Source organism: Ictidomys tridecemlineatus, chromosome 15, assembly GCF_052094955.1.
Source record: "Ictidomys tridecemlineatus isolate mIctTri1 chromosome 15, mIctTri1.hap1, whole genome shotgun sequence".
Taxonomy (NCBI): Eukaryota; Metazoa; Chordata; class Mammalia; order Rodentia; family Sciuridae; genus Ictidomys; species Ictidomys tridecemlineatus.
In genome coordinates, this window is record NC_135491.1 from 34,195,758 (window position 1) to 34,209,836 (window position 14,079).

General features: G+C 52.8%; 1 protein-coding gene across 1 annotated transcript in view; it reads left to right on the forward strand.

Moving 5' to 3' along the window:
* Positions 1–2,476: 2,476 nt before the first annotated feature.
* The window catches only part of Slc6a2 (solute carrier family 6 member 2), a 35,915-nt gene continuing 24,312 nt past the window's right edge, over positions 2,477–14,079 (forward strand). Inside the window, exons 1-2 of the mRNA XM_013365598.4 lie at positions 2,477–2,696; positions 3,197–3,522. Coding sequence (XP_013221052.1) covers positions 3,255–3,522 — 268 coding nt within the window. The 5' untranslated portion in view covers positions 2,477–2,696; positions 3,197–3,254. The remainder of the gene's footprint in view (positions 2,697–3,196; positions 3,523–14,079) is intronic.

Below are 14,079 nucleotides of genomic sequence, written 5' to 3' on the forward strand. Positions count from 1 at the left end.
TCTTCTAGTTCTGTTTTATAAACCTTTTCTGGATATTATTTATACACTAGGATACATCCAGCATTGTCCTTGTCCCTGGTAGGGAAGTCCTCTGTGTAACTGAACTACACAAATATATACAGCAATATAAAAGCAACCAAAAGGTATTTGACTCTGTTGTGAGAGACGGTTATCAATCAGGGAAGGTTTCAGAGGTGACGTAGGAGGTTTTGGAGGGTGAATAGGAGTTCTCCATAAAGACAATCAGATGGAAATAGCATATTTTAAAATTTAGTAATGCATAAAAGAAGAAGCATAAGTTTAGGGAACTACTATTCACGGAGTTTCCCATGTTGCATGTGTCAGAAGTGGCAAAATCTTTAGTGAAAATGAAGAATTAGAGTGGCAGAAGATAGGGTTACCCAGACAAGTCGAATCTTGTCTACACAGCTGAACATGTCTAGATATTGTCTTGGAAAGATGAAAGGGTTTTTGAAAATTGTGGGTTATCTTTTCCTGATTGCGAAAATATCAACTGCTCATTGTAGAGAAGTTGGCAACGACAAAGAAGCATAAAGAAGAAAATAAAATTACCTCGAGTCCAAGGTTAATTAAATCACATTGATGTCTTGGTGTGTCTCAAGAGGAGTTTTAAGCAGAGGAATAAGGTGGTCAGACTTGAGTCGTAGAAAGAATCCCGGCAGCTGGTGATGATCATATGGCTGGAAAGATACTGGACGTGGGACGACCAGTCAGGAGACATGAGGACCCTCTGCTGGGCTGCTGGGGGGGGGGCTTTGCAAGGCTTTTAGGAATGGGAGTCTCAGAGTTTGATAATCAGATGGATGGGGCAGGGGGTAGAGGGCAGGAGGGACCCAAATGTCTCCAACCATAAGTTGTGGGAGCCAGGCAACCGGAGTTCTCATTTCAACTCTGCCACTTCCCACCTGTGGGAGCTAAGATAACTTGTGCCCTCAAAGCCACAGTGTCCTAACCTGAAAACTGGAAAGATGATTCTGGGCAATCTTCCTTACAGACTTGTCACAGTGGTCCACAGTCCAAAGGGGATAAGTAGCCTTGATGGATGGGAACCTACAGTTCCCAGATCTCATCCTAAAACCTCTACTCCCCGCTTCCCCTGATCTCCTGCCCTCTGCCTTCGGTCTCATTCATTCACCTCACTTACTAACTGATGCTGTATTATTGGATGTCACAGGTCCTGGGAACACAGTGGTGTATCAGACAAAGTCTCTGCTCTCCTGGAGTTGTCAAATCAATGATTTTGGACTGTGATGTCATGAAGGGAACAAAATAGGGTGGTGTGTTTGAGATTGAGAGTGTATTTTTGGATTTGAGAGGTTAGGAAGGGATCTGAGTGGCTCAGGCAGAGGAAACAGCAAGTGTAAGAGTCCTGGGGTGGGTTTTATCTTTGGATGCTAAAAACAGGGGGAGGGCAGGGTGGCAGGCTTTATCCAAATTCCTACCACACCACCCCTTACTTGCCGATCCAGCTTTACCAAACTTCCATACTCCTACGGTTTCAATCAGTCCCCACTATACTAAGATGTGACCCTCTCTTTACACACTGGGTTGGGAACTCCCTGTTGGCAGGAACTCCCCATGGCTCCTCCAGCCTGCTCTGTTGAAGCTAGCGGCAAGTGATCATGAATCGGGTGTCATGAATGAATAAATTAATCACCTGACAAGTGAATAAGTAAGCAAATGACCACCAGGCGGTCAGCCACAAAGTGGCCGACTCTTTGCTAAACCCTACCTTCTAGAGTTTGCTGACCCTGCTCCTCCCCCACCAACCCCTTACCCTGCCGTGCTTTCCCCCATAGTGCACGTGACCTTCTTCCCTACTACATAACGTGTTTGTTATGTTTCTTCTTTTCCCCTGTCTCCCCGGACTAAATATCAACTCCATGTCATCAAGAATCTTGGTGGTGTCATCCACGAATGGGCCTCAAGGAGCAAGTAGGAGGAAAACGCAAGAACCAATGAGCGAAAGGGTGAACCAATGACTAAATAGATGAATATCAGTTCTTAACCTTATAAAGCAGGGGTCACAACCTTCAAAGGTCACTGCTGAAGACAGTAACCTTTCGGCCCGCTGAGCCCGTCAAAACCACCCGAAGACTACCAATTGGAGTCCAGGACAGCGAGCAGAGCATTCGTCCCTACTGAGCAGGTAGTGTGAATGGCCTGTTGCGGATGACAGCGCTGGCTGCGCACAGGTCGCCCTTGCCAGTCCATTCTTGGACTTTCTTTGAGGACTTTTCTAGGAGTCTGTCGTCTTCTGGTGAGAATTCGGAATCTGGTGTCCTTTGGAGTGCTCCAGCGCAGGATGGAGAATGTGCGCTCCCGGGTCCCCTGAGTCCTCGGGTAGCCCGCTCCCGCCGCCCTTGGCCCGCAAGGCGCCCCCGCCCCTGCCCATCCCCGGCTGTCAGTCTCCATTAGTGCTAACAGGCTCCAGACAGAGCGGGCTGGGCGCTGGGCTAATGCAATCGGCGCGTTACCTGGGGCGCAGGCTACATTACCAGGCCGGCCCCCGCCCAGCGTGGCCAGAACCAGCCAGCCCACGTCCCGCCGCTGGCCGCCCGGGACTCCAGCGCTCCTCTGGCCGCACCCGAGTGCCACGCGGCGGAGCCCAATCCCGGCTCACTCCCCAGAACCGGCAGAGCGCAAGGCACCCGGGTCCCCTTGCTGCCCCACACGTGAGTGCGCCTTGCGCGCGGGACCGGGCTAGGTGTGCAGGGAGACAGACCCAGGCTGACGCCCACGAACTAGAGTGCCCACAAGTTTGAGTGCAGAGGCTCCTGGGGCTGTTGGAGGTGGCCAAGACCCGCTGTGGGGAGGAGGGCGGAAAGCGCAACGGGCACTGTCACCGCGGGAAACTTCAGCCTTGGTATGTCCAGACCCGGCTGTTTGAGGGCGAGAGCGAGCAAGAAAGTGAACCAGAGAGAGCGCTGCGGGGTCTTCTTCAGTCGGACTCACTGGGAGGTCCAAAGCGGTCTCCACCTCTGAGTTTTGTCCCAATGGTGCGCGTCACAACCTCTATATCCAGTTTTTTCCAACAGACGTAATCCCTTTCCTGCGAACCGCGAGTCCGCTCAGCGCGCGCTGATCCCAATCTCCCCAGTGGTCTCTGTTGGCACAGGCAGGAAGGACCCCCGCCCTCACCAAGTGACCACTTCTTTTCCTTTGATACGAGCAGAGCTTCTGCGTGTCTCCGGTACCGGTACCGCTGAAAGTCCCTCTAGCCAGCCGCACCCATGCTTCTGGCGCGGATGAACCCGCAGGTGCAGCCCAGCGGGGAGGACCCTGAACCCGAGCCGTCCTTGCCCGCTTGCCAAACTGCGGATCTGCTGGTGGTGAAGGAACGCAACGGCGTCCAGTGCCTCCTGGCGCCCCGCAACAGCGATGCGCAGCCCCGTGAGACCTGGGGCAAGAAGATCGACTTCTTGCTGTCGGTGGTGGGCTTCGCGGTGGACCTGGCCAACGTGTGGCGCTTCCCCTACCTCTGCTACAAGAATGGTGGCGGTGAGCACGGGGTGGGGCTGAGGCTTTAAACTCCGGAGGCTACCTGCTGTGGCTGGTAGGGAAGCCAGGATACACGTGGGGGAAGAAGGAGGAGACACACCGGCAAGTCTGGGGCATAGGAAGGAATCAGACAGGGCCCAGGGAAAAAGAATTGCCCCAGAGGAAGAAAGAAATAGAGGAAGGACCTTGAAACAGGGCAGAGACAGGGGTGGAAGGATGGGATCTAGGGCACCTATTGAGTGAGGAGCTCTGACCCTTTAATGGTCCCCAGGAAAGGAGGTGGAGATTTGGAGAGCTCTGGAAGGACCCCCAGGAATGCCTGTGATGCAAGGTGATTTAAACACTCTGGGCCTTGGGGCAGGGGTCCTGGGTAGGGAGAGGATAGAGGATTTGGGTTGAGACACAGGTAAGCGAAGCCTGGAAGAGACTCTGGCATCTGAGACTGCTCTTTTGCTGCTGAGGCAGTTGTTTTGCTGCAGGGGTCCGGGGTGTGTACCCCCCACTGGTAGGACTGGGTCAGAAGATGCCTCAAGCTGGCCTGGGCCTTGAGGTGGGAGTCCTGGGTAATTGGGTGAAGCCTCTAGCTCCACAGGTCCTGGGAACATTGCAGGGCGGAGTGGGAGAGGGGCCTGGAGTGGACAGTGGAGTTGTCCCCTGCTCCTCCTGCTGGGTGGTCAGATTACCACTTGCCCTGGGATGGGAGCCTGGAGATCACCAATAGTCCAATCAAGTAAGATGAGGCAGAGCCCTTGGAAGCAGCCTGGGAGTCAAGAGGCTATGTCCTTAAAGACTAGCTCCTTCCCCAAGGCCCTTGTCCCTGGGGTATCCAAGTCACCCCAGTCCTACCATTTGTTCAGGGATGAGCTACAGGATGCCCTGCAGGGATCTCAGGAAAGTAAGAGGAAGACATTGGCCCAGTTCTGGAAAGTTCTCTAACCCCTGGACCATCCTTCCAGGTTGTGGCTGTGGCCCTCAGTGGGAGGGAGCTGAGTAAAGGGAAAGCGCATGACTAGCACTCAGGGTTCTTGGCTTCTGTGTGTACTCTGGACATTTGTTTGGGGATGGGCAGGGATCAGTGCTTGCAGCAAGGGGCTGGTCACCAGCAGAGGATACTGTGTATGGAAACAATCCCCACCCTCTGAAAAAGTAGATCCAACCTTGGAGCCAACAGATGAGGGTTTGTGTCCGTCATCTCCTTTAGCACTTCCTGAGATGAGTCTGTCCCTGTCAGATGCTGCAGACAAGGTGGCTGGGACAGTAGTCCTCAGCTTCAGGAGCAGCTGGGGTCCGGAGCTTGATGGGAGCCCTCTCTACTCGCAGGCTCAGCCCTTATGTCTGGCTCTAGGATAGCCATGGACTATCCTAGAAAGGTTAAAAAAAAAAAAAAAAAAAGAAAGAAAAGAAAATTCAATCCAGAGGTGAAACTTTCCCACATTTTCCTGCTGTCGTTCCTCAGGGGTTTCAGGGCAGAGTTGAGCTTTCTGTCCCTTGGGACCCAAGGAAGAAGAAAATGCAGCCGCTCAATATTTTTAGCAGACAGAGAGATGATGAATGAAAGACAGATTGGGAGACCATAGGACGTGCCAGCCAGCCTGTCCTCAGTGACCGTCCGAGACGACTTGTCCCTAGACAGCAGAAGCCTCTGTCATCAATCAGCAATATTTATCTGGGTCCCCTCAGTTAGAGGCACAGTTCTCGACTCTGCCGGGTCACCTAGATGAATGAACCAGAACTTTTGCCTGCCAGGAGCTTGAGACTCAGAAGGTCCTGGTTGTCCTGCTGTGATAAGTCCCTTTCCTTGTGACACATGTTTGTTGAGACTAAATGCACCCCAGATAGCCCACTGGACACCCCAACTAGATAAATACTCTGGGGCTCCATTGACACTGTGTTCATTCTGCATGGCCACCAGTACAGACAGAGCACCTGCCGTGTGCAGGACAATAGACCAGGTGCCTCGGGACAAAATGGAGCAAATTTGTCACAGGTTTCAAATCTGAGGTGAAGTTGGCCAGAGCTCCATGTCCTAGGCTATCCGGCCCCTTAATGGCCCAGAGTGGCCCGGTCATCTGTCTCTCTGTGGGTCTTGTCTCCCAAACAGGATGGAGCCCTGGAGGGCAGAGACGGGGACTGTTTTCTTTTTTTTATCTCTGGATTTCTAATGCCCAAGATAAGGCCTCGCTAGACACTGGAAATGTGGTGGGAGGTGCCCAACAAACTCCTGTGGAATAGATAAATGGGTGAAATGGTCCAGGCTCTCAGAGACCTGCTGCCAATCCAGAAAGCACCACAGAGATACAATGATGACTAAGGAAACAAAGCATCACGTGCAGAGGCCCTGGTGGCCTGGACGGTGGAGATCTTGGCTGTAGAGTCCAGGGCTCCAGCCAGGTGGTTTGAGCAACTGTCCAAGCCTCTACTTCCTCCTCTGTCAATCTGAAGTGCTGGTATTCAGCTTAAAGAGTGCTTACGGTCCAAAGGCAGGAGAGCCTGGCACAGAGTGTGACTTAGCAAAGGTGGCTATGTTTTTTTTTTTTTTTTAAATCATCATCATCATCATCATCATCATGAGTGACGTGGATGGGAGAGGGGACACGTGCTGTAAAGGTTTAAGGAGTTGCTTAGGAAAGGTTCAGTGGAGAGGGGGGGGCTGTGTTTGGAGTTGAGCTGCCCAGGATGGAGGGGGCAGGGGCAATCTCCAGGGACAGGCAGTATTTCTAGCCGTGCATCTGGGACAGGCATGTACAATTCCACAGCCTTCTCAGAACAGGAGGGCAGGCTGAAGAGATAAAGTCAGAAGAGATAAAGATGGAGAGGCAAGTTGGGGCTGGGCTATGGAGGCCGTGACTGCTAGGCTAAGGGCTGGGGATGTATGCCAGTGGATTTCAATTGGCACGCAGGAGAGCACAGGTTCCCATCTGGGAGCAGGCAACAGCTCCTTTTCTAACTTACTGCTCCAGGAGATGTTTAGCAGGTAGGTCCCCTCTGGGCGTGGTCTCTGCTGAGACCTCCTAGCTGGCTTCTCCTGTGGATCAATTCTCACTAGGAATTCTGAAGTCAGCCCCAGAGATGAGAAGTGGACAGGCAGGTGGGAATTCCTGCACTAGTGGAAACAGTCCAAATAAACTGAGTTTGAATCCTGGCTCTGTCACTTACGAAGTGACCCCAGCCATCACTCAGCCCCTCTCTGAGCTTCAAGTTCCTTAGGATAGAGGGACATGTGCTTAGAGGATGCTCAAGATCCATCCATTTGCAATGCCCTGGCTTAGGGCTGTACCCAAGCCGTGTCTCACCACCCTGTTCTCTAACAGCCTCCGGTCTGTGTGCTCTTCTGGTGCCAATATTAATACAGACACTCTCAAAGTCTTGCTGTTCACACTGGCCCAGCTTGGAGGATGTTTTGAAATGATGAAGGTGCCAATAGTTTAGGCCCCTGGCTAATATTTTCTGAATGAATTGCTGGGAAAGATCAGCCTGTCTGAACATCTTCCCGAGGCCAGCTGCTGGGATGACAGGCTGTGGGTGGTGGTGGGAGGGGAAAGTCATTCTCAGTTCTGGGGCTTTGTTTGGACCCTCTTGGACTCAATCAAGAGGCAGCAGCAAGCAGCGGGCTATTTCCAGGGTCTGAATTTTCCTTCTGGTGATCTTGGGGCATGCTGGGGGTTTGAATCATTGACATTTGCTAGAAATGTGGCCTCGGACAAGTCACACACCCTCTCTGATCTGAGCTCAGTTTCCCTGTGCAGGAAAGCTGAACAACCACTGTCCCACAGTGCACCTGAAATAGTGTCTCATAATCAGGCCTCAATCATACAGATGCTACTCTTTTGCTATTGGTGGATGAGGGCAGCTGTATTGGAGATCCAGGAGTGGAATGAGGTCCTGATTTTGCAGGGGGTAGAATTGATCCTAAGAAGGAACAGATGAAGGTAAATAAGGTATTGGCCTGGGGCCCTTGCATGGTAGGAAGACTTAAGAATCAAGTGTTGGGCTTTGTTCCAGTCCCTCACAGCCTAACCTTTTCTCACTCTAGATTTTTTTCCCCTGGAAATTGTGGATTGACCTTCCTGGAGGTGGTCCGTGAGGGTCCCATGGGATGCTGTGGTTCTGAGCCCCTAGTGGGTTTCTCATCCTTCTCTAAGAAAGCTCAGGGCCTCGGGCGCACATGGGCCATTGGAGATCCTCCTGGCTGAAAACCTCGGGAGTCTCAAAGCCAAGTGAGGTGGTGACTGGTACAGAGGATGGGGGTTTTCCAAACTCAGTGTCTTCCCATGCAGCCTGACAGCGGGGGGCGCTGTCTACACCCTGGCCTGGCCAGGCTGACGCTGACCGGTTAGCTCAGAGGCACAAGGAACCAGCCCGCTGGTGTGACACCAAGCTGACACGTGTGCCCACCCCTTTACAGGAATGAGGACCGCATCTAGGACCTCAACCTGGGGTTACCAACTTGATTTGTCCCTGAGCAGGAAAAGGATCTGAAGGAGCCGTTTCCATCGAGATGAAATTTATAAACGAAAAATGTTCTGTCCTGCCCTGAGGTCCCCAACCTAACTGCCTAAGTCAGGATTAGGCCACAGCACAAGTAGAGAAAGACCCCGGGGCTGTCATTAGCTGCATTCTCCATGTGATTCATTGCTGAAACTTGTTTATTTAACCAAAAATCACTTACTAAATGCCTACCATCTGCCAGGAATACAGAGGTGAATGAAAGAAAATCCCTGCCTTTCCGGAGAGTTCATAGTCTCCTGGAGATGACCCAAAGCTAATGCCATTTCATTTATTTATTTATTGGTGCCAGGGATTGAACCCAGGGGCACTTAACCACTGAGCCACACCCCTAGTCCTCTTTGTTTTTTTTTTTTACCTCGCTAAGTTACTGAGGTTGGCTTTGAACTCAGCTGCCTCAGCCTCCCAGGCCACTGGCCTTACAGGCATGTGCCACTCTGCCCAGTTGCCATCTCAGATTCTTTAACCTAACGTATTATATCCCAAGGGAGCAAAGGTGAGGTCCTCCTCTGTTCTTGGTGGGTCCTGTTTTCCTCCAGACTGTGGTCCTGAGCACCCCAGACACCTTCTAATTTGTTCCTCTTAAAGAGATCAAGTTGGAGGAGACAGGAAATCTTCAAGGATCTTTTAATGAAGTCACAAAAATCAAGCTTTATCAGTAAAAATCAAGTCCAGATGGGACAGCCACATAAGGAGAAATAGCTCCACCTCCATGCCACCCCGCCATCCTCCACTGGAGCTGGGTTTAATCTACCAGTAGAGTGGGTCTGCTGCTTCTCTGGGGATATTTCTGGGTGTTGGAGCTGAGGCAGGAGGTCGAGTGGGGGACCCAGGGTGAAGGTGAGGAATTGAAGCCAGTTCCCATCGTTTTGTGTAGAATTCTCTTGTGTAGCACCAGAAATGATTGCAGTTTGGTAGCTCGCGTCGATGGTCCCAGCCTGTCAGTGAAGTCCAGGGAAAGGAGGAAAGAGATGCAAGACCCGACTTGGGCTGAGGCTGGAGGGCCTTGAAACCAGTGGGCAGGGCCCTCTGTGGTCAGTGAGGGCCCCGAGAAGATCAGTCTTGGGGAGAAGGCTGGAGTTGACACCACAACTCAGTTGCCCCACGCCAGAGGAGAGTCTCCGTTGCCAAACTCGAATCATCTGGGTTTGGTTAATTATGGGAAAAGAGTGTTTTCCTGCAGAATTGGCCTCGGGAAGCCAGCCATTTGACTGGCAGAGATTCTGAGGGGGGATCCTACATCAGATGCCAAAGACACAAAAATTTGCTTTAGAAAAAACTCGTTTGTCTTGTTCTCCATGGATGGAGGGACAGAATGGAGCAGAGGAGGCAGGCAGAGGGTGGAGGAGGCAGGGTGGGAAACTTGGCCAGTGGAAGAGGCTGGGCACTCGGGCGGTCTTGGCTGAGGGTCAGCTGACCTCGGGGAAACCCTGAAACCAGGTGGCTCCTCTGACTGGTGCAGAGTTGGGGTGAGGGGGCTGGGACTCTATGCTCTATAGTGGTTTGTCATTGGATGGGGACAGGGTATGGCCTTGGATGAAGCACTCTTTTCAGATGGCTTCCAAAGGCCAGCTGTGGGGGACTGAGCTCTCTCAACCACAGAGGGAAGGTCCTTGATCTCTGAGGGGGATCTGGACAGCTCTATGGGAGCCCCTTGGGGAACAGAGTTGGCTGTGGCCTGGGTATCCTTTGTCCTGTTCTTGCTTGTGGTCAGCATATTTGTTTGGACACATGGGTAAATAGACTCCCTTGGGAGGGGGACATGAGGGGTCTGAAGGATTGTTCCCTGTGCCTCCAGGTTGTGTGCATGGCCACGTACCACACAGCCTCCCCCCCCCCCCACCAGCTGCATGGTGAACCTTTACTGGCAGTAAACAGTTGATAAAGGTGTTTCCCATCAGGCCTTGTGTGCGTTGACAGGACCCGTTCCCATTTACAGAGCACCGCCATGTCCCTGGACTTCATCTCCATTATATCAAATTATCACAGCAAACTAATGACAGGTTTATTTCCCTCATTTATGAAGTGGGATGGGGGTGGTGAGACTCAGAGAAAGCACATTAATGTAGAGATTCGTGGGTATAAGTAGAAAGTTGGGGTCGAGGATCATCCTTAGATCTACCCTTTAGAAAGCCCAGCCCTGCCCGCGGGAACCATTGCTCTCACCCGCAGCTTGCTCCAGGCAGGTCACCCTGCTCAGTCCGTCAGTCCCAAGCCCCCCTTCCAGGTCTGCGTGACCCTGGGCTTGGTTCCTTCTCCCTGTGTGTGCTGTGTTGCAGGTCTGCTCAGCCCCAGGTCTGTGGGCGGCCAGGGGCGCATGGGCTGCAGGGGCTAGAGACAGAGTTTAGATACAGGGGTCCGAGAGTCCATGCTTACATGCTAAACGAGGTGGGAAAGCGGAGGGCAATCCAGTGGAGTTCCCTCGGGACCACCAGATTCTGACCAAGAGCTGAAAATTTCAAACTTGAACTTTGTAATAGGACCAGGACCATGGCAAAGACCACTTTGTCAAAGTAAGAAGATGCCACACGCTTCGGTTAGCAGTGGTGGCTTGATTTATCATTTTGAACTTGTCACAAAAAGGACGACGGACCTCCCTGTGCTGTTGGCTCAGTCCTGAAAGCGTCGGGCCAGCGTGTGGCAGGCAGCCCTGCTGCTGACGGACGCCGTGCCTCCCTGGCACTCTGTACACCACGCCCCGGGGGTACTGGAGGACAGGGACAAACCTAGCTCCCCTGAGAGTTGACAAAGATTTCCTGGGGCTCTGGGGAAAACCAGTCAGTGACAGCCTGCAGCTGAGCTGCAGCATCAAGGGGACAACTTTGTGGACCTTCACTCCTGGGATCCACCTGGGTGTGGCCAGAATCGACAGTTTGAGGAACCCTGTTGTCCACAGACTGACCTCAGGGCACCCACCTCTCCTTCTTGAGCTCCTCCCTGACACACTTCTCCACCTCCCCCCGGCTCCCCTCAGACCCCGGCCACCCCATTCCTTGCTGAGCCCCTCCTACCCCTCCCCTTTCCAGAGGATCTCCTTACCTGCCTGGTGAGCACTTAGCACTCTGAGTAACCACTGGGCTTCCCTCCTGAGGGCTTGGCATTGCACAGAGGGTCCAGGATTCTTGTGTGGCCAGCAGGGTTCCTCTCTAACGGTTCAGTGTCAGTGAGTTGCACTCATGAGACAATCTTTTTTTTTTTTTTAAACTAAGTTTGTTCGAAGGCCCCTGGCTGGAAGTTCTTTCGCCACAAATATTTCTTTTTCTTTATGAGGCTGTGTGAGCGCGTCGGTGTGCAGGAGTCTGGGTGTGTACTGCTGCAGGAGTGTGCACAGGCATGCATTTGTGCTTGTGCGTGTCACGTGCTCCCAGTTGCTGAGCCCCTTACGCGGTAGGCCCAGCTCAGCCCCTGTCAGCCCAGCACTGTCACACAGCAGAGCATGCCGGATCCAAGCAGGACGCTGGGCTCATGGCCCCTGAGACTCTGCGTGAGACGTAGCAGGGCCACAAGAATGTGGCAGTTATGGGCTTTGCAGGGCAGTGACGTCTAGGGGCTTCGTAATAAGCCTCAGGTTCCAAGGAGCCACTCCAGGGTCCTTTAGGAACAGGCGGCCTCGGCTGACCTCTTTGCCATTTCTGACTCTTGAGCCCTGCCCCGGTTCCCCTCCACAGGGGGCTTGAGCCAGCGAGCTGGCCGCATCCTCTTTCAGAAAAAGGGCCTGGCAATGAGACAGCTTTCTGCTTTTTATTTGTGCACAACCATTTCACCATTCCTTGACAGCCCCGCGGGCTCCTGCAGACCCTGGGGCGACCCCCTTCCTCTGCTGGGACTCAGCCAGCAGGAGAGGAGGTAGATGTCAAGTGGGGCCAGTTACTGCTGGCTGGCAGTGCCACCCAGAGGTTTCGAGAGCACGGGCTGAAGGACGCCTGGTTGGTGGCCGATGGTGCTCTCCCCCTTTGCTGGCCCTGTAGGAGGAACCTGGGAGTCGCTAACAGCAGAGGGCAGCGCCAGGACCTGAACCACAAGGCCCAGCTTTGTCCTCCTTCCCGCTCCCTTGGCCCTGGCTTCAGTCTTCAGGCTCCTGAACCACTTAAGTTTTTATTTCCCACTCTGCTCCAGCTCTGCTTCCTGCTCCTGGTGTCCAAGAGGAGCAGCGGGTGGCCCCAAGGCACAGGGGAACTCAGACAGAGCAGGTTGGAAAGCACGCTGCAAACTACAAGTTAGGATGAGCAACTGGACTTTTCCAAGTCTCAGTTTTCCCACGTGCAAAATGGAATTGGTGGCAATTATCTCTCAGGGGTGGTTTTAAATGGATATGTCCATGAAATCCTGCATGTGGCTTGGTATACAATAGGTGCTCCATAATTGATACTTGTTACTTTCACCACCCCCACTGCCTACCCTCACCACCTCCACCACCACCACCTCCACCACTGTTAGCCAGGTGCACAGGAGTGGGTTTGAGTGCCAGACCAGCCTTCTCTGTGTGGGAGGGGGTGGGGGGCAGGGAGTAAGTGGAAGAAATGAGAATTTCCCCCAGAATTTCAAAGAACTCCAACCTGGAGCAGGGACTGGAGCATGAACCAGCCTAAAACCAAGAGACTAGGTGGCTCCACTGGTCCCAAACCCCCAGAGCATCTCCTTCTCCCACATCCTATCCACACTCGTGTCCTTCATCTAAGATGGAATGTTCTGGAATTTTCAGGGTATGTGGGGAACAGCTCTGGAACTTGGGGAGCCAGGAAGGTTCAGGCCCGGATCCTGGATGCATTTAGCAGTTGGATGACCTTGGTGAAGTCAGTTCTCTAAGCCTCAGCTTCCGGGGGCACCAGAGCTGTTTCCTCAGAAGGTTCTGGATGGTGTAAATGGGATCTTAAGACACCCAATGCCTGGCCCTGCTGGATACATACATAGGAGGCGTTCATTTCCTATAGTCCTCCCTGTCCCCGCCTGCAGGCCCCTCTCCTTCTCGGAAGGGCCGGTCAGGCAGCATTCAGGCTGACACGACACCCTTCACTGGAGGGCCCTGGGCTTCCTGAAGAAGCCGAGGCCCTGGGTGAGTTTGCCTCTGGTCACCTTAGTTCTTTCCAAGCTTAGAGCCTCAGTTTCCCTCTCTGCAAAGTGGGGATAGTAACACTCTTTCTTTGTAGAGTCATTGTGACATTGTGTGGCAAGTGCCTGGAACTCAGTAGGGGCTCAGGAGGCGTGAGCTGCTGACATCTGATGTTAGAACTTCATGTAACTGTCTTTAATTATCTCCCAGTTTCCCCACTTTCAGGGTGTGGGCAGGTCAGAGTATTTGGTTTCCAAGGTTACGGCATTTCAGCCAAAATAAATGGCAAGACGGGTTTGGATCTGGCCTGGCCTCTGGCTGCAGCAGGATAAGGAGCTGGCATATGGCTTGGGGCACACTTGGCAGCCCCGGCTGATGTGGCATGCATCCTAGTGAGTCACCTCCCAATGCCAGAGCCCACAAAGCTCACTCCAGGCTACTAGGGCACACTGAGCATTGGCTCTGGAACTCAGATGTGTCCAACTTCACCAGGGACTAGCTGTAGTTACTGCCTGTTGCCTAGGACACCCCTGGAGTTTCTGCTGGGCTCTGGGTGGGCATCTTTCCTGGCTAGAGATTGGGCTCTCTGGCCCCGTTGCCCTGGGCTTTGCCTTTAGCCACCTTAACAGGTGAGCCCAGAGGATTGGATGACCTAAATACAAGTCCTGCTTCTGTCACTCACCCGCAGTGCCAACAGGAACAGTCAACTGCTTTCTCTGTCCCTCAGGGCTTAAAATGAGACTGCCTGCACATTGGGTCTACAGGCTGTTGTAAGCATTGGGAAAAATCCAATGAGCTAGTGTTTGGGAAAGCTACGTGCAACCTAAAAATGATATTCACAGGAGAAAAGTCAGAAACCCAGTTGGATGTACCTTTAGGCACTGTCTTTCCCTCTCTGGTCTCAATTTGCTTACCTGTAAGAGCTGGGCGTTCCCGGAATGATGTTCCATAAAGGAAAGATTCTCTGCTTAAGCAAATTTGATGAAAGCTACACCTAGGAT